This window comes from Sabethes cyaneus, chromosome 2 (assembly GCF_943734655.1).
Source record: "Sabethes cyaneus chromosome 2, idSabCyanKW18_F2, whole genome shotgun sequence".
NCBI lineage: Eukaryota > Metazoa > Arthropoda > Insecta > Diptera > Culicidae > Sabethes > Sabethes cyaneus.
The window spans coordinates 103501052-103522802 of NC_071354.1; the positions used below are offsets into that span (position 1 = coordinate 103501052).

At 41.4% G+C, this 21751-nt stretch overlaps 1 protein-coding gene across 1 annotated transcript in view; it reads right to left on the minus strand.

Annotated features, from left to right (window-relative positions):
• LOC128735794 (optomotor-blind protein-like) overlaps positions 1-21751 on the minus strand; it is a 116576-nt gene that overhangs the window by 26065 nt on the left and 68760 nt on the right. Inside the window, exon 2 of the mRNA XM_053830280.1 lies at positions 6509-6622. Within this exon, the coding sequence (XP_053686255.1) occupies positions 6509-6622 (114 nt within the window). The remainder of the gene's footprint in view (positions 1-6508; positions 6623-21751) is intronic.

The following is a 21751-nucleotide window of genomic DNA, read 5'->3' on the forward strand; positions in this document are numbered from 1 at the left end:
TAGCACTTTTCGGTCGATGGTATCATATGCGGGTTTAAAGTCGAACAAATGGTGGATGGGAACTCTGTATTCACGGCCCTTTTGGAGGATTTGCTGCACTCGGAAAGAAATCCGATTCCGATACTATGAATGAAATCATGAAATCATGAAGTTTGAATTTCTGTCAAATCATGACTGAATTGCCATATAATACAGCATAAAATCATAAATAACAGTTCATGATTTTGCGTTGTATTCATGGTGTATTTTCATAAATCATAATCTAGAAACCTGAAATCATGAGTCATTTTGCTCATTTTGGAGATTAAATTTCTATCGGTGCAGTGTAAATATTTGATCCATTTTAGACCGACCTTCGACGAAACTGGCTTGATAAGTTCCCACAAATCTGTTCATAATTGGTGATAGTCGGGAGAAAATGATTTGGGACAGTACTTTGTAAGTGGCGTTGAGAACGCTGATAAACGCTTACGATCAGAATACTTTAATTTTTATCCCGACACATTTCGGCCCGCGGCATCAAGCCTTTGCGGGAGCCGTTCAGTTTCTGGTAGAACTTTCGCGTTTCCTTAGAATGATGCAACCGCTTCAACTCTGCATATTACTGCTCTTTCAGGTAGCGCTTTCTCTCCTGGAAGGTTTGGTTTCACTGCACCTTCTTCTGTTTGTGTCTTTGCACGTTCTGACTTGTGGCATTGTGTATCTTGGTCGCCCGCGCAGCGTCTTCCTCATTCGTAACCCCCCCTACATTAATCATCGAACCAATCGTTGCGCTTATTCCGTGTCACATTCTCGATGAAGCTCTCTGCTACACCACTGCACTGGTGGATGTGTTGATGGTGTTCTAACAGTCTTCGAGAGGGGCTTCATCTTCATTCAGCTCGTTATCTTCCGGCAGCGCAGCTTCGAGTGCGCGTAGGTTGCGGCGACATCTGGCTGCTCTGCCCATAAACGCATGACAGTTCCATGTGACTTTTCACCACTTTTAAGATAAACCTAGCAATCATCCTTAAATTATCTATTGTTTTCAATATTTCAAACAAAAAAGTTATGTTTGTTCCCAAAATGTTGACAAAAATATCGAACTTTGTCAGTCCCATATTACAAATAAACGCAAAACAGTCACAGTAGTGAAAATATATCAATAAGCATCTGTTTTTTGGAAATGCCTGGACCGATTTGACTGCAACAACTACTAAACAGAAGATTTTGTGGCCTAGAATTTGAATTTGAATTTGAAGAGAATTTGGATCGGATGTACATCGGAACAAGTTCCACAATATATGGAACTTGAACATAGAAGCAACTTGAATCACAACAAACAACACAACACAACAAAAATAGACCATTGGTAGTCGTATAAAGTCAACGATAATAGATAGACAGGTTAGGAGGAAAAGGGGGTATGAATATATTGGTAACGAAAACATAGTAAACAGTGCTGATGTTAACAGGAACCACGTCACAACGTCGAAAGCTGTTATGTGATTCATAACTAAATATGGAATTATTAAAGTTATTGGCATTAAAAAAGTCTTTTTTGGATTGATTTTTTATATAATGCCAGAAAAAACCATTCGAAGTATATAAAAAGTGATTGGAAGCTAAGCGTACTTTTCTTGCTACTGATTTTGTGAAACTGAGGGAGTATCTTCAAATGATTTTAGTGTTTATTTATTCACTGTGTTTTCCAAATACCTCCCGAACAACATGTTGGTCTCGCTTCGTTTGAATTTCTTGATTCACTGCTATTTTGAAGAGTGTCCACGTCAACAGTGTCGAGCTTGTTTCAAAGCCGGCAATTCTATATTAATGCCTGAGCAGTTGTCTCACTAAAAGCAACCAGGTCACCATCACTTTAATGTTCATCTGGAGATCTCATCTGGATTAGAAAGTGCATAAAGTCACTTCCTTGGACATTATTTTTCAGATAACAATCGATAGTTTCGCGAACAACTGCCATAAAGATGTTGGAAACCTCCGATTTTGTAGTTTTCATCGAATTGCACTCAATACAAAAAGCACACATTCTTATGACGGTTGTCGTGAACCTTGCCAAAAAATCCTTCGATTCTAGCTCACTTTTTTAAATATTTTCTTCCATGAAATTATTGAACTGCCTTCTAGCTGCCTTGATAGCCGGTAACATTTCATTTTTCTGAAAATAAACGTCGGTGAGAATTTGTTTAAAGTTTTCTCCACTTTTTTCCTTCTAGAATGAACATTGAAAACGGATCATATTTTTCAGTATGTCAAGCGGTCATGATAAAATTGAAAGTCTTTCACGAAGTTTCATCTCAACAGTTCCAAATCGGGTACCGCGGCTGCTGGCCTGATAAATGAATAAGCACTACCGATTGGCCCTAATACCTTCAGCTCGCGGTAGAAACGTTGAAGCATCATGGTAAACGATTCCGTCCGGGACAACGTACGACTATTTCCAAAAAATAATTCCGGAACAACGTATGGAACCTTCCGATCGGCCCAGAATACTTCTACTCAAAGTAGAAGTAGACGGTATTTGTTGCATCCAATGTAATTTAGAGTAGATTTGAAATATGAACTCTGCAAATGATTATCACCAAAACAAACGTTGTGACGAAATCCCCGACCGCTTTGATTGATTTTCCTGTACATATATGAAGCACGTGCTACTTTTTCACATTTTCTTCAACACTAAACAATCATCTGCCTAACCTGTACTTTATTATCATTGGTATAAAGTGTCCAAGACGTCATTGACCACATCTAAACATGTCCGGGAATGTTCAGGATACCTCTACGGGGATCAGTTTATGAATTGTGACATTTCTAAGTATTCAAAATTGTAAAACTAGTTCGAACTACTTCATTTGTCGTCATATAAAGTGTCCAGGACCGCATAAGTCACACTCGGACATGTTCTGTGAGTGTTTCGGATAGACAGGAAAGCGACCCCACTATAAACTCAAAATAACAAAATGATTTGAGTCAAAACTTACTTATTTACTTTCTATTATTCTATTACCGATTAATCGGTGAGCGTTGTCTGCAATCGATTAATTCAACTATTCATGCTAGTGATGTTCGATTAAAAATATTCGAATATTTCTTTGCTTAACCTTCCTAATGCATTAGAAAAAAGTTACATATTATGCATTAAGGGTCGAAAACGACCCAAGTTTTGAAATTGCTCTCATTCATCCATTTTCAATCCGAATTTCGTTTTCTTTACCTCGTTTGAAAGATATGGCCAAAAACTAGCACCCAAGGTATGTTGGGGAATATTTGTAGACTGATGGCCACTTCTACGTCGGTTCCAGAACACTTACTACCAGGTCCCGGGGGACATTTTTATATTTTGAGATAATTCATTTTGCGGCACATCAAGTCACATTGGCTTGACAAAATAAGATTAATGGAAGTGCAATGGGAACATTTTGGACCCAAGCGGCAATTTCCTCATTGATTCTGGAACACCCGGTACCCGGTTTTTGAGGACAATTTTAAATTTTAGGATGATTTATCTTGCGACACGTCAAATTACATCAGCTTGATAACGTAAGATTATTGAAAGTATAATAAAGACATTTTGAAGGCAAATGGCTACATCAGCATTGGTCCCGGAACATCCGGTACCCGGGTTTTGAGGCCATTTTTGTATTTTAGGATAACCCATCTTGCGACACATCAAATCACATCGGCTTGATTAAATAAGACTGATGAAAATAAAATAAGGTCATTTAGAAGCCAAATGGCCATTTTACCATCGGTTCCGGAACATCCGGTTCCGCGGGATATTTTTGGATTATGAAATAATTCATCTTGCGGCACATCAAATCACAACGCCTTGATCAAATAAAACAGTTACAAGAGCTATGGGGACCATTTGAAGACAAATGGCCATTTCATCATCGGTTCCGGAACATCGGGTGCACGGTTTATGAGAACATTTTTGGATAGGATAATTCATCATGCGCCACATCAAATCACATTGGCTTGATGAAATAACACTAATGGAAGTACAATTGAAAAATTTTGGAGCCAAAATTACCATTTCACCATCGGTTCCGGACTATCCGTTATCCGGGTTTTGGAGACATTTTTGGATTACAGGGTAATTCATCTGCCCCGGTATAAATACCGGGTATCGGATTATATGCGACTGACGCCCCATTATACTTCCATTGTTGTTATTTTATCAACCCGATGTGATTTGAGGTGCCGCATGGTGAATTATATGAAAAGCCAAAAATGTCCCCCGAAACTGGTACCGGATGACCCAGTACCGATGGTAAAGTGGCCATTTGGCTTCTAAATAACATTGTTTTACTTCCATCAGTCTTATTTTATCAAGCCGATGTGATCTGATATGTCGCATTATGAGTTATCCTAAAATACAAAAATGTCCCCAAAACCCGGGTACCGGATGTTCCAGGACCGATGCTGATGTGGCCATTTGCCTTCAACATGTCTTTATTATACTTTCAATAGTCTTATGTTATCAATGTGATGAAAATTGACGTGCCGCAATAGAAATCATCCTAAAATTCAAAAATGGCCACAAAAACCGGATGTTCCGTAACCGATTGGGAAGTGGCCATTCGGGTCCAAAATGTCCCCATTGTACTTCCACTAGTCTTATTTTATCAAGCCAATGTGATTTGATGTGCCGCAAAATAAATTATCTCAAAATATAAAAATTTTCCCGGGACCTGGTAGTGGGTGTTTCGGAACCGACGCAGAAGTGGCCATCAGTCAACAAATATTCCCCAACATACCTTGGGTGCTAGTTTTTGGCCATATCTTTCAAACGAGGTAAAGAAAACGAAATTCGGATTGAAAATGGATGAATGAGAGCAATTTCAAAACTTGGGTCGTTTTCGACCCTTAATGCATAATATGTAACTTTTTTTGCTGTGGCTCTTCTAGATGTCGCTGAAAGCTGAAACTCCCCCACAATGCTAATTTTCCAAAGTTAGGAAAAGTCAGAAAATTTTAAGTCTCTAGCTCGTACCGTTACTGAGTATCAAGCTTTGTAAGTATGCCGATGGGTCGAAAACGACCCCAATGCACTAGGAAGGTTAATTCGATTAATCGAACGATTATGAACGATTAACGAGCTTTATTCGGGTATTATTCGTGCTCATTGAACTATCCGATTAATTCAATTACTCGTGCTGGCAGTATTCGATTAAAAATTATTCGAATATTCCTTCTGTTATTCGATTAGTTGAATTAATCGAACGAATAGCGGACATCCCTAGTTTTTGCACATGTGGCTGTGGCTGGCATGTGGCACAGTGTTTCAGCCGCACGAGAACTAACCCAGGCTAGCGTCGGTACCGAATGTTGTTCACAACGGAGAGTTTTGAACGCATTCTAACATCCGGCCTTGGGGTTAAACGTCATTTTAAAACTTGACCCTTCTCTATCGACAGAATTCGCAGCCGCCAGTTAGAGTACAGGACAATGACGAGGCTAGCGTAAGGTATAACGACACTATTTACATACATTTACATTTACATTTACAGCATCATACATTTAGTAAAAATTAGTCTTCTAAAGTAGGAGTCAGTAGGATTGTTGCACTAGACCCGTAGCTGTCCTGTACTCTGCCAGCCGGCTGTGAAGTCTGTCGATAAAGAAGGGTCAAGTCTTAGAAAGACGTTTATACCGAAGGCTTTGCTTTTTTAGTCTTCCAAATTACTCTTATAATAAAAATTGAAATTAAGTGTTGATTTTATATTCGTCAAAGTACTTAGGTGTCCGGTACTACGGGACTTCTCCTAAAGCAAACAAAATGAGGGAATTGAAATGAGATTACGATAGAAAGCCAAAATGTCAAATTCAAATTAATATACAATTTTCAATAGAAGAAAAGTGACATTGTTAGCATAGTATAGCATAGCATAAACAGGTGCACAAATGCGTAGTTGGTGCCAGCAACAATGCTATGATTAAAAATGAAAAAAGTGATATTGTTGTTAAATTAAATTTATTGCATTGTTAAGCTTTAAATTAAGCTAAAGATATTTTCGTAATTTGCTATTGCTATAAGCAGAGAATCCAGCTTTTTACGAGCTATAATATTTGACGTTTCTGCAATATATCGCACATTCCTTTGGTTTTGCCGTGAACGTGCAGAAACAAAACGTGCAGAAACGTCAAATACTATGGCTCGTAAAAAGCTGGATACATTTTATATACTTAACGTTACTTTATACATATTTAAAACAAATATATTACCGGTCAAAATGAACAGTACAAAATGACTAAATAGCCGATAAATCTAGTGTTAAGAACAAAGCAACTGGATATGGTTGATTCATGACCGGTAAAATATTAGTTTGAAAAATACATTAAACTTTTTTTAATTCCGGATGTAAAGTAACCCATGTAATTATTACAATGCATGCAATGACATGATTCTGTTTTAAACTAGCTTACGGTTTTATCTACTTATTTTCGATCGAGCAACATTGTAGTTGGGTAGATACAAATATAGATACATATTCAGTAAACTCACCTGTTGTGAAACTTGTACCGATAGTCATCCGCTGCCACGATATCCAGTAACAAAATGTACTTAGCTTTTGCATCTAACCCCGACACGCGAAATTTCATCTGCGGGAACATTTGTCTGTAAAAAAACGATTAATAACGTTCTATTAGAATACAGTTGGAAGTAATTTCACTTTTATTTCTAAAGGCCATTTTAACTACTTTATTTCGAAGAATTACTAGTATAAATGATAAACATTTATAGTAAGTAGTAATTCGAGATATTCTTTTCAGCAAAGAAAGAAATCCGTTTTTATTTTACTAAATCGGCACTAACTTTTCTAAAGGGCTTAGCTGCAAAAATGTAAACAAACCGTGTGAGGATTATTTTCTGCTGGACTAGCAAAGGAAAGCAAACCCAGAGAATGCTAAAACATAACTTAAAACTTTGTAAATCATCCTACTATTTTTTGGACCAGTACTAATAGGCTTATTGAACACGTATTAAAAAATAATTATTAATCGCAGTAAAAATTGAACACGAAAAAATCCAGACACACAAAAAATGCTTTCATTTTAAAATTTTGCATTGAAAAGGACAATATAAAACTAATTAATTTTTAACAGTTATGTGGCAAAAGACAAAATAAAACGTATAAATAAATTTTATAAGCTGTGTGTCCGAATTTTTACCTGTTCGACCTTTAATTCGTTATGCTATTATTCATTGCCTTAGTAAGATCCTCAAACAATGAAACATTTTTATCACTGTAGAGGCTGAATTTGTTTCCAATATAGCTTAGGACGATTCATCTCATTCCAGTAAAGACTGTGATTGTAACACAATGATGTACAGGACTGTAGCAAGAAAACTCAAAACAAAAAAAGATGACAAATACGTACTGTCTGCTATCGCGTGTTGATAACAATTGTCGGTCCCGAGAAAGTGATGAATAGTGCCGAACGTTGGCAGTGTTGAATCTGTCCTGTTGTCGTTAACCTTTCTAGTGTCGGTGTTAATCACATCAAAAATAGTCTAGATTGAGTGGTTAATTTCATCAAATCATTCAAACAGTCACACGCTATCAGTAGCTAGATAGGACCGCAAAGAAATATTACTCGTTTATGGTCAGCCGTTTTGGTTGAGATAGCAATTCAAGAGCAACATATGAAATGGGCCTATGTGCAAATGAGAGACTCTCTTCGTGCCCCCTCTCTTACGTTTGTCACGATGACATAAATGCATTCCAAAGCAATTTTTCTTAACTAATAGCTAACTAATAACTCCAGCAACCGTTTCACGCAAAATTAATCCGTTCAAGTGCATTTGCATCGCCGTGATAAGCAGAAAAGAGGAGACGCGAAGAGTATCTCTCATTTGAACATAAGCCCTTTCCACATGTTGCTCTTGAATTGAAAGCATACTCTTACATATTGTTTTTTATGATTGATCATGTTATGGATGTATAGAAACAGGACAGTACACAGCTGCACAGTGTGTAAAACTATTCAAAAATAGTTGCAATCGTTAGTTAAGGATTCAATAACTTGTTAGGCTCTTAAAAATCGTAAGTGGTTTTTTCACTTCTAGTAGCTAATGATGTGTTTGATTATCACCTGTGCATAAAATACTTTTGTATTTTCTCATTAATAGGACAAAATCTGTAGGCAATTTAAGTTAAGTTCACTATGACGTGACAGGTAACATCAACACTTTGATGAATGGTAATCATAACCGATGTAAGCGCTTCGTTGCAGCACACGAATAACTCAATGAGAACCTTGAGGACGCATGGAAAGAAAAGGTGGATGGATCAGAGGAGGAAGAAAAAAGCCGAACCAGACGCAAGCGCTTAAATGTGGAATTAAAACAAAATCGAGCTAATTAATTAACAGGTGAAATGCGTTTTAAACGAGTAACAATGCGAATTGCACCTTTGGTATCTTTTTGTGCTCACCGGGGTGGTTGCCTACTGGTTAGACAAGGACCGAAGCTCAATTTACATCACAAATTATTTTTTTCATTCCGACAGGAACAGTTGTAACATTGTTCGGAAGTCTTAGGATGATAGAAACAAGTGAAAAAGTTAATGTCGAACCTCAGAAAGCCATGCCATGGAGTTTGATTTTGAAGAGGTTATGTCTTCTAAAATTGATTTAATGAAAAGCAAAGAGGTGAATTACCAAACTTAAGACAAACTCACATTTCACTGCTAGGTGTTACGAGTTGGTATTTTTTTTTGCAACCTTTGTTACCATTTTCCAGAAACATGGTTTGCGCTTGCTTGACGCAGTCGGTGAAGAAGCGCTTGATTATATGTACCAACAGGCGCCTGTGCTAATGAGCACCAAAGTGCATGGGAATGTGTTTACTAATGCACACGAAGGATGCAGGCCGTCTCGCTCTTTTACACACAGTTCTCCGCTCGTGTTACCGGCCGGCCAGTGTAAAAGGCGCATTTTTAATCAAATTTTACACTTCGTTGCCGGTCGAGACTTCACCAGAGGTTTGCACCTTGAATTAGTGCGGCGGCGCTGCAGTAGTTCGGTGGAAATCTGCTCAGACCCCCAGAAGATCTCACGTCACATTGTGTTTTGCTTGGATGTGCATCTGCGGGTAATGTGGTCGTCGTAGGAAAGTGTGATTAACTTGTTTGTACTAATTGATAATGATTAGTTAGGTGATGTAGCGACGAAGGCAGAACGGGCAGGCACCGCTGCGCTGTAGAGAATGAAATGCGGAACAACGGAAAGTTCCTCGTGGAATGTAGCGTATAGCTCTTTATTAAGCAGCATGACACACTCTAACAATTGTAAAAGATGTATGTTCAAATGAGCTTTCGTAAGGTTTACACAACTAAGTAATAATTTGAGTTTCACTACAGAAATTACCAACGTTGGTAACTAGAGCCGTCATAAGCGTGCAATAAAACCTATGTTGGCACTTCGTCAGAGCAGAACACAATGATGTTTCACAATGCTATTTGATTCGAATTTTTTTCGTATTTTTATTGGAGATACAACTGTGTCATGCTTTGCTCCTCGCTCTGCACCATTATTAAACAAAAGTAAAGCGTGGCCTCCCGACTGGCGCCTTACTGATTCCTTTGCAAAGAAACGTGATGGAGAAAGATTGAGTGATTTCTGCCCCTCAGGCGCCCAGACCAATGCGATGATTTAAATTGTTTTATTTAAACACATCATCATCGCCCATCATCGTCGACGTTATCATCGTTATGCTGGTGCGGAGGCACAGGGTGATACTCTACGGAGTACAATTTTCACTCGACCACCCCGAAAGTGAAAATATAGTACAAGGCTGCCATTGAGAAGAATCGCTTCGCAATTGTATGTTGCCAAAGAAATGCGCGGCTTCAACCCTGACACTTGCGTTCCATCAACTACGTGGCGCTAAGGCTGTCATCGCCAGCAGACGGTTAACTGACGAAGATCGCGCTTCCTTTCGGTCAGTTTTTCTTCTGTTCCAGCCATATTTAAGGCTCCAGCAGGCAACAAGCTTCGAGGAGACGATTATTGTTCTGTCCGTCTGGCGAGAGGCTGAAACATTCTGCTTGGTGGCCCCAACATATTTCTTGCACGACCTGAATATGATCTGTTACATGGGCTCTGCTTGACCAGTCTCTCTTAGGCACGATTGAATAGTGAGCAAAGAGCTCGTACCACAACAAATGGGATTCAACAATGATGCAATTTTGAGGGGAGTAAGCCAGGCAAAAACGTGTGGTTGAACATATATTTTAAATTATAAAACCTACACGATTTCGCTCATGGGCGAACGAGAAAAGATTATTTTGATCGTCGGAACAGGGAGTAATGGAGACCGGATACAGTAGAAAAACTTGCAGAATTGAGCCACATTAGTAGTTGGTTTTAATTATTGCCACTGTTATGTCTTTCGTATTGTAGAACATCTTTGAGGCACGCAATTACCCGTCGTAATCAAGAATTTATTGAATTTTTGTTCTGTCCGGTGATCTGTTTTTTTTTCGATACAGCTTCGCTGGACTGCTGATTGCATATAAGTACACTTAAATCGTGACCGACGATCAAACAACAACTGCATAAATTATCCAGAGATTTGCGTATTTTAAAACTATCATCTAACTTTTTAATTGAATTGCAAGCTGAAGGAGGTCAGCTGAAATGCTCTCTATTCAATTTTGGAACATACAGTAAAAAAGTCAAGCGACACTTTTTGTGAATGGACACTCGCGAGATTCGCAAAAACAGTCCGTTTTACACGGGCAGTCCTCGCCAGAGCGCCCGAAGGAAAAACAAACAAAATTTACAACTGCCCGAAAGTGCATGACGAGGAGCTGTTTACCCGGACAATTTTCGGGACCGTTCGGTCCGAACGGGGCCCGGCCGTCCTGCTGCCGGAGGAGAAAGAAAAGGTGCAAGGCTTGAAAATAACAACGTCTACATACACCATCATCCGTCATCATCGACCATCATCATTGGCACCATCCTGCAGGGTCGCGTTCGTTCGTTGTCTTGTCTTCGGTAATAATCTACAGAACAGTTTCAGCAGGTCCGTGAGCAGGCGCGTGAGGATTCCTTCAGTTCGATACGCGAAAAGTAAAACGTTTTATGCTACCAGACACTGTACCATGAATATTCATAACCTATAATAACTATATCAGCGTCACTGACAATAGCATTAATAGCAATAATAATAATAATAATGCACAAAACACAGAACGTGAAGACCAAAAGCGATGATCACGGTAAGTTGAAGATTGCCAAAACATCACGGGAAAAGTCATTGAACACATCGTCAGCTGAATTTGGTGCAAAAAATAAGGGTAAATTATCGATTCCAACCCAAAGAAATTATATTAGCCACTGTCGTCGAAGGTTGCTTGTACATTAAATGCCACACGAACGATAACATCAATAATAATTTGCTGTGCGTCAAATGAATGTTCATTGATTAAAGCCTTGGATATTGCGTGAGCTTATCCGTTAGGTGATTAATAGATTTTACTGCACTCAGAAAGAGTTAAACCTTACAATCAAATCAGCTGTTGAAATATGTTAAGAATAATGATTTAGAGTGTTAACCGGATTTTAAAACTGTGCTGCAATTATTTTTCATTATGCAAACATCAAAAGGCTACTCCCACGCCAGTTTCAAACTGCTGAACGCATGACTTCGGAATAGCCAGCCAGCGATCCCATGGCACAAAAAACTGCTTCTTTTTAATTTGAACGCGTCGGATCCGCTGTTTTCTACTGGACTAGGTTCTTTTTTACGATCGATTCACACCCACTCCCAGGGATCGCATCCCGCTTGAACTAAAGGTAAAGTGTGTGTTGATGGGCATATGTTGTGAATTCTATTGCAGCTGTATTTTTGGATATTAAATCATAAATGCGGAACTGAGTTGCAACCAACTAACGTCAAACAGCCTCGGTCGTAAAACGAACTCTCCGTGATCCAGCCTATAAGTACGTGCTCAACCGCTAGAATATGGATGGACGAACCCAAAACTTACGAGGTGAGGTCTTGGGGAATTTTTATAAATATGCACACCACACCCAGCACCCAACGGCCCACTGCGCGGGCGTCTAAAGTCGTCACGGTCAGTGACTATCGTTCAACACCTTTTTATCTCTTTCAATGAATTTACAGTCCCATTCGGGGCTCTCGCTCTGCCGCTACTTTTCGGAGTGAATATTTTAATTAGCGACGATTATTATTCTTCTCTCGGCGTCGGTGGCTGCGCAAATCACTTTTCGGCGCTGTAAGCCGCTGGTGGATATTTCCGCGCGTCGCCATTTCGGCCCACGATTTGGTTGAGGTAACGTGACGGTATCGTCTGCGTAGATCTCCTTTCCCTCTTACCGGTCTTAATTGCGACAGCAGGGGAAAAAAATGAAATGTTTTTCTTCCTGCCGAAAAGTGGCTCGTAAATTATCTCACTTACAAGTAGTGCGCTTTCGCGGTTCTTTGTCGAGTATCAACAGCGGCTAGTATGAACACCGAAGTCACTGACCACTGTCAGGCCCCGAGGAGGAAGTTAGAACTCAATTAAATTTTTAATAATTACCGACCAAATCCTAATGCGTTTGCCGTAGTGCGAATGGGTTGTCATATTATGAACTGTACGATTTCTCAATTCAAAATTTAGGTTTTAACTCGTACAATTATTGGCGGATTTTGCAGTAGTGGGAGAACCTCAAGTCATGTATTATGGTCTCCCCTAAAAACTTTCAAGCGTCGTCTTCGTCATCAACATAGAGCCAGGGTGGCCCGTGCCAACTTAGAAATCGCAACTCGCTTTGGTCGAGCCATCTCACAAGTTGGGCCTCTCTGTTCCTGCCGGTAAGATTGGTTCAAGAGAATCATTTTCACTGCACTGTCATCCGGCGTTCTTACTACCCGTCCGTCCCACCGTAGGTTACCGTATTTTACCAGATGTACGACGGGAGTCTCTCCAAGCAGTGACTGTAGCTCGTGATTCATAAAACCTCTACCAGTCTCCGTTTTCAGTTTGTACTCTACCAAATATCGTCTACAGAACCTTCCGCACCTTGTACATTATCTGCTTGGTATGACGGTGTATGCTTCTCGATCGTAGCGTTTTGCGAATGGCAAACAAAGCCCGATTCCTGCTTCAATGCACCGCTGTATCTTCTAACTAATGTTGTTGTCCGCGATCTCCAGCGAGTGATCCCAAATACAAAAACTTATCTATCACTACATGCCAATAGATATTGGATGAGAAGAACGCAGCGAGGATACAAATGCAGCATGGAGCACCTCCATTGGAATGTGGAGCGCTACAAACAGAAGCAAACCCGCCTCTTCCAGGAGACGAAGCGCCACCGGACATATTGGTCAGCTGTTTGCATCAATTGATTTGAAAGACGGAACAACTACCGGAGGAGTAAAAAGACGGGGTTATTTGCCCTATCTATAAGAAAGGCGATAAGTTGAATGGTGAGAGCTACCGAGCGAATACTATTCTGAATGCCGCCTACAAAATAAATTCCCAAGTAATCTTCCATCGATTGTTACCAATAGCCAATAAATCCATGGAAAGTCATCAGGCCGGCTTCATGGAGGGTCGAACTATAACGAACCAAATTTTCACTCTGCGGTAGTTCCTCTAGAAGTGCCGCGCAATCCGAGTCCCTACGCCGCATATGACAGAGTAAACGAACGACTTTTCTGGACAAAAATGGCTTTCCGGGTAAGCTTACTACACTTATCATGGCTACGGCTATGGATGTGATTCGGTGCTGTGTGAGAATCTCGGAAGGATTGTTGGACCGTTTGAATCTCGGAGGGGATTTCCACAAGGAAATGGTCTTTTCTGCCTTCTTCAACATTGAGTTTGAAGGTGTTATAAGACATGCGGCGATAGAAATGCGATGCATGATTTTTAATAAATTCAGTCAATTTATCTGCTTTTCCGATGACGTGGATGCTGTCGGCAGAACATTTGAGGTGATAGAAGATGAGTACACTAGACTAGAAGTAACGCGTGATATACTTCACAGTAGAAGGCTTAGGGAGAGAATGTGTGCAAACTCAATGTGGACGGCGCAAGTAGTCAAGCAGATAAAAATGTCTGGTAAAAATCTGGCTGTCATTCGGCTTAATGGAAGACAATTTTTGAAAAGCGTCTTTTTTTGTCTGATTAGGCATCAAAAAGTCTGGAAAATCCAGACAAATCTGGAAGGTTGGCAACGCTGGCGTCCGTACAAAGTTCACATCGTACAAAATGCTAGACCGGTTGTGCTCTATGGGCATAGCAGGGACAATGCTAAAAGAGGACTTGCGAGAACTCGGAGTTTTCGAACACCGGTGCTAAGAACCATCTTTGGTGGCGTGCAAGAGAATGATGTATGGAAGCGAAGAATAAACCACTAATTTGCGCGTCTTTACGGCGAACCAGTATTCAGAAGGTGGCCAAAGCTAGCGAATACGTTAGTGAGGATATGTTGCCAGAATGGTGGACAACTATCCTGCAAAAATGCCTTTCGCATCAAATCCAGAAGGAACAAGACGAAAAGGGGCACAGTAAGTGAGGTGGCAAACCAGGTGGAAGAATTACGTTACGCAGGCCTTGTCATAAGACGTAAGTGCAACTAAGTAAGTAAGTAAATAAGTAAGTAATCGCCGTCAATGATTACCGTCCGTGGGAGACTCGCTTTAAGATTATATCTTTCAAGTATTTGGTCCACCCCACGCCTTCCCAGTAACACATGTCATGGGAACCAGTTTTACCATCAGTTTTAATCTCCGATACAACCAGTTTTGATACTGGTATGCGCAGTAGTTATCCTCTTTTCTGTGCATATCTTGCCGAAATCTTCCATCCTGCTCGACCACAGTTTGCAGGACTCGTCCACGAAACAAGTCGTTTGTTTGGGAATAGTCTACTATCAGAAACAAATCACTTTTCGCAAGAGCTCTCGCTTCTATTTTGTCCGCTTGGTCAGCATTCGGAGATATTCCTGGATCCAGATGACACGCTACGTACTGCTTGTCTTGTCGATGATCGCACCTCGCGCCTTGAACCGTTGCGGAATTACTCCAAAGAACGCATTGCTTCACTTCGATGGTGTGGCTCTCTTCGGCGGGTGACATCAAGCGGGTTCCCAAGACTGATACATGCTGCTCCAATTGTGGCATCGACAGTGGTTTTAGCGTGGCAACTTTCGTGTTGGTAGCTACTAACGTACACTCCGCTTCACAGCCATGTTTGATTGCTTTGAAATAAGCCACAGCGGAGATCGCGACTTTACTCGCATCGACGAAGATGTGAAGCTCAAGTAGTTTGTAGTTTTCCGCGTTCGCTTCGATGAAGTAACAACGCGAAAGCCCCGTTCGCCTAGTCCATCTGTCAAATATACTGTCTGGTACTTACTCGTCTCATTGCAAGCCAGCTCGCCAAACGTCCTGAAGAAAAATTTTGCCATGGGCCAAAAAACGCAAGAAGGCCAGTGGGTCGAAGATTCCAATCAGGCATTTCAGGAATTGCCTTTTGGTTGGACGTTCTGCGCTATCGAACGCAAGCTGAATCTCATCTTTCATTTTCATGGCATTCGCAGTCAACCACAGCATTCCCAATACTCGATCATTTTCTTCCGTTGGGCTCAGGGAAAGGCTCTTGCTATCCTGTGGATCTTTCTGCTTCACCTCTCTCAACACCTCTGCAGAGTTCGACAGCCAGTTTCGGAGCTCGAGGTCTCCCTGCTGGTTAATGAATAGTAATAGACCTCATTTGGCACGCGCGCGGTCTTTTTTGCGTCTTCGGAACAGTTGAGAAAGACGTTGACATAATGGTTCCTTACAATTCGTTTGGTTTCTCGTGGAAAATGGTTCGCGAACTCTTCGGCATTCTTGTTTTTCACAAACTGTGCAGACGCCCACCGGTTATCCACCAGTTAGCTTCGAGGTACGATGCTGGTCTAACAAGCCAGTTGTCGTATGTTCGAATCTCGGCTGGGTGGTGCTGGTAGAATCAATAGGACCATTACCCATTTCGCATTGCATAATTGTCCTGGACTCTAATAACCGGCTGCGAAGTCTGTCGATAAAGAAGGATAAAGTCTCAAAGACGTTTATACTCAAGGTTTTGCTTTTTTCTCAACGCCAGTGAACTAATAGCACCAAATGTGCTAGCGTGCACTAAACGATATATGGAAGTCAAGGATATTCCATCCACTTTAGCTGTCGCGTCTCAAATCAAACGAACTTTTTCTGGCTTTCGAGGATTTGTTACCGCTCCAAGCGGCAGATACCAAACATTCGTGACAATTAAATTTCAGTCGCACGGTGTGCATAGCCTGTCATCCTATACCTAGCTATTTGCTTCCTCAGGTTTGCAGCTAATTCAGGATTTCGAATTATCTTGCGCCCCAGATGAATGAAGCAACCGAATGAAAACAACAATCGCCAACCATTTTACCAGACTCCTTCGATTGATGGAAAAATCCCCAAAATTCTTGGAGCCATATCGAGATCAATTGGGCCTTAAATCCAAGCGGACGAATTAGGAGCCAAAATTGAATTTATATTGCTTTAACGCTTCTTTGATAAAACAAAGATGAAACAACAGTCTAAGATGTATTGGAATTTGGGCTATTCGGGACTTACAATTACCAATACTATGAGAACACATTTATTAATATTAGTGAATCAGTTGGCTATCCAACTTATAGTCAAGCGAATAAAATACTCTCTTAATTACATATTGATTGAATCAGTTGAAATAAAATAACATTTAAAGCCTCTATTTTCCCATCACCCCTATAACTTTGTTATTGGGCACTGCCAAGTATACCACATTACATTGTAAAAAAAAGCGTACACTTTTCTAACCTTACCCATTAAACAAATGATAAGATAACCATATTTTTCTAACAAATCACATAAGTTACACTCGCCGGCAAATGGACGCATAACTCGCGCCGCATGGCCAATCCGTACTTTACGAAGCTGTAGCCTTATCTTAATGACCACTATTCTGCTGGGACCTCCGATGATAGTGTGGATCTCTGGTTTTCTTTTTCTCTCTCTCTCTCAGTCATCCCGCGGCCTTTCATTGAAGCCGACTTGGTTGGTCGCTACACGCAGGAAAAATCAACTGTATAGTGTCATAAAATTATAACAAATCCATTTCACTTGGATCGGCTCGGCACGGCTTCGCTGTGGAACTATTTGCATACTACGATGGTCACACGGTGGCAATAGCGACGCTAATGGACGCGCAGGTTTCCTTGTTAGAAAAAGCACTAAATGACCGGATCCAGTCGATGTCTTCATAAACACAAAACTAGACCGAGTCTCCTGAGCTATATTTGTCGCGAATAGGTAAAATCATGTCAGCGTGGTTCAGGCAAGCGGACAGTGCTTCGTGCGCGATTATTATTATGTTTACCATTAAGTGTGTGGCATGATGACCGATGGCTACAAGCCTAGGACGACTCGCCGAAGCAGTTAGCGATATTAGTTGTATCTGATGGACGACTTCAGCATCAGTTACCGCGCGATGACGAACCATTTTTACCCGACCGATGATTTGCCGGAGATAAAGACAGATTGCTCACCCGCCAGATATATAATTTTATAATTTATCAACACTTTATTCAATCCTATCTTCGCTGAACCAGTTTATACAGATGCTATTATCTTGCCAACGTAGCAGACCCAGACACGAACCCACACCAGTTCATAAACGAATAATTAGCTATTCTGTTTGCAATTAAATAATATCATAAGTATTATACAAATAAATTAATACACACTCTCCTTAATGTTTGCGCCTTTATAACGCGCTTTTAAGTGACTCTTTATCACTCTGCCGTTTTCCAGCCTCGTCGGCTTGGAAATGACATTAATGACAAGCAATCGAAGAGAAAATGGATGCTTAGGCATTTTCTCCTGGGCCCACTGTAGCGCGGACCTCACTCGACCCGTCCGCCGTCGTGTCCGTGCTAGCCGTTTATGATCGCACGAAATCGTCATAGGCCGTTCAGTACGGGCGGGCCGGCCGGCCGTCCGCGTGTGAGCCCTGCATGCATGTGCATAACCAGTTGGACCGCTTTCTGGGAGGTGTTTGGTAAAAACGGAAATTAAACTGGTTTGCAACGTGCTCGCCACCACCGGTGGTAAGTGAAATTTACTAATCATAGCGACGGTGATGACCGGGACAGCAGCGAAGAATAAATTGCTGCAATTCAGTTCAACTGTGATGAATAATAACTGAGCTAAAACAATGAGCAGACTTGGTGACAATCTAATAAAATTTGGTAATTAAATCCACATAACATGAACAAGGCGGAAAAGAAAGGAAAATTATTTATTTACTAGCAGAAAAAGTAATAACATTAATTCTGCATTTACAGATGGTACGAACAATACCTTAATTATTGTTAGGTATTATTCCTTAAGTTAAAGTATCGGGTAAATTGCAAAGGAGGCCAGATTTTGAATGTTTATAACAATTCGACAAATTGAAAACTACTAGAAAATTTTGAACATTCGCAATGATACTAAAGTATAGGGAGAAATTAACAGCGACATTGGTTGGACAATGAAAACGAGCATCTATGAATAAATGCTTAAAAAGTCATACTCCGCATTCCGCATTTGCTGTCGTAAAGAAGGGTTGAAACAGTAATACGTACTAGTTTTATTTAATTGAACATCAGCCATAGGTCCGAAAACTACAGTGTGACACATACGAATTCGAACAAAAACAAAGTCATATATTTTTTTAAATAATAGCTTTATTTCAGATTTTAGTTTTAGAAATTGTTTACCCATGGATACAAAGCGCAATAAATATTCATTATTCTATTGAATCGCCTTTTGCCTGGATAACACACTTCAAACCAGAGATGCCAACATTTTTTCTCAGAACTCAGGATGCAAAGGAAATAAAAATCACGATAATTTAGGATTTTTGTTTCAATTTTTTAGGAAAGCAATATGTACAAATTTTCATACTAAAAATTCTCTCACATTGCTGGTTATGCATTGACTATCTACCACAGTTGCAATTACACGAAATTTGGAATGAAAATGGACGTGCTTAACCTTTCGTTACTCGCGTTAACATCGATTCATAGGCAGAGTAAAACAGAACGAAATTCACTCGAGTACTAACGCCACATGGCGAGAAACTTATGAAACCTTGTCCACGGATTGAAAGATCTTGGTCTGCATATGAACCTGACTGAAAACAGTGATTTTCTTTATTGCCAGAGATATACCGAGTTAAAGTTCCACAGGCAGGCTTCATTTGCAGTGTTTTGCTCAGTAGATGCTCAATTGACTGCAGCGCCACAACGAAACAGAATTTGAAAAAGTAGTTTTCATTTGAAAAGACAATTGGATTATTATATTTGGTGGCAAGACTGAAAATAGATTACGACGCAGACGAATGATCACGGGTTGTATCAAGTATACATGTATACTTTCACTATAAGTAGTACAATATGGTTGGTAAACGGGTGGATAATGCGGAATATAGACCCCATAGTGGTCGTTAGCCTCTTATCCAGCAACTCCGATCCCGACCTCCTCGTGGTACCAGCCGGAATACGAGCAACCTTAGCGGAGATCGGGTAACCAACCCCGGTGGAAACTAAGGTCGTATACTAACCGGGAAGGAGGTATAGTGAGTCTCGGCACTATAAGATGGCAGCCCCATCGCGAGACTCGGTAGTGTTGTCCCAGTACGGCTACACACCTAAATTAAAAAAAAACTTACAAAATTCAAACAAATTCGGAGCGGAATATTCGCCATCGACCTTGGCGACTCTGCGACCTAGGCGACTCGTAGCTTTGCAGGAAATCTGTCGCAAAGGAGAGAAGGTATGGAAGATCCGTGACGGAAAGGCCCAGTTTTACCAGAGCGGTGGCGCTACGAACGAACTGGGAACGCGTTTTGTAGTGCTGGGCGGAATGCAGGATCGCGTGACAGATTGGAAGGCGATTAACAAGAGAATATGTGTATTGAGGATAAAGGGCCATTTCTTCAATTATACCATCATTAATGTGCACTGCCCTCACGAATGTAGACCCGACGATGAGAAAGAAGCGTTCTAAGCGAGGCTGGAGGCAACGTACGACAGCTGCTCGTCACGGGACATCAAGATCGTCATCGGGGATAAGAACGCCCAGGTCGGTAGGGAAGAGATGTATGGACCGGTGGTAGGACCCCATAGCCTGCACACCGACACAAACAATAACGGCCAACGATGTATAAACTTCGCTGCTTCCTGAGGCCTGGTGATCCAAAGCACCTTTTTCCCGCGCAAGGATATCCACAAAGCCACCTGCAGATCACCTGACCAACGTACAATGAACCAAATTCACCACGTTCTCATAGAGGGCTGGTTTGTCTCTAACATCACGAACGTGCGCTCCCGTCGGGGTGCGGATATTGATTCTGACCATTACCTAGTAGCAGTACATGTGCGCTCAAAGCTGTCCACCGTATACCGGACACGTCAAAGCTGCCCTCCTCGGCTGAACATCAGGCAGCTAGATAACCCACAAGCTGCCGAGAACTACGCGCGAGTACTGAATGAGGCATTGCCTTCTTCCGAGGAGTTAGGCGCTTCAAACCTTGAAGACGGTTGGGGCAGAATACGCTCGCCCATCGGAAAGGCCGCTAACGCGGCACTAGGTATTGAGCCTCGAAGTACACAAAATTATTGGTTTGGTGGGAAATGCCAACAAGCGGTGGAGGGGAAAAACTGCTTGGAAAAATTATCTAAGTATTGCTACTAGAGAGAACCTGGCCAAATACCGACGAGCTAGGAATTCGTTGACAACGATCCCGAGGAGGAAAAAGCGGCAATAGGAGGACAGAGATCGTGAAGAATTAGAGCAACTATTCCGAGCTAATGACACGCGCAAGTTTTATGAGAAGGTGAACCAAACCCGGAAGGGCTGCATACCGAAACCAGACATGTGTACGGACGAAGGAGGGAATCTAATTACAAACGAGTGCGAGGTGGTCGACAGATGGAAGCAGTTCTTCGATGAACACCTCAATGGCAAAGTCGCAGAAGGAGGCGGAACGGAAATTAACCTAGCAGCGCCCATGGAAGATAGCAATGTCCTAGCGCCTGATCTCCAAGAAGTTAAACGAGAAATCGGGCTGCTAAAGACCAATAAAGCCGCGGGGAAGGACCGCCTCCCGGTAGAGCTTTATAAACATGGCGGAGAAACGCTAGCAAAGGCTCTATACTGGGTTATTTCGAGGATTTGGGAGGAGGAAAAGCTACCGGAGGAATGGATGGAAGGAGTGGTTTGTCCCATCTACAAAAAGGGTGATCGGCTAGACTGCTGCAAGTATCGTTGCATTACGCTGGTAAACGTCGCCTATAAGGTACTCCCAGATCCTGTTACGCCGGTTGTCACCGATAGCACAAGGTTTCGTAGGGAATTATCTGGCGGGTTTCATGGGGGCTCGTGCAACTACGGACCAAATTTTTACTATTCGACAGATTCGCAGAAATGTCGGGAGTACAACGTGCCAACGCATCACATCTTTATTGATTTTAAAGCAGCATACGATACAGTCGAACGAGACAAGCTATGGCAGATAACGCACGAACACGGTTTTCCGGACAAGCTGACGCGGCTGATCAGAGCTACATTGGATCGAGTGATGTGTTTCGTACGCATCTCTGGGACACTCTCGAGTCCCTTCGAGACGCGGCGAGGGTTGAGACAAGGTGACGGTTTATCCTGCAGGCTGTTCAACATCGC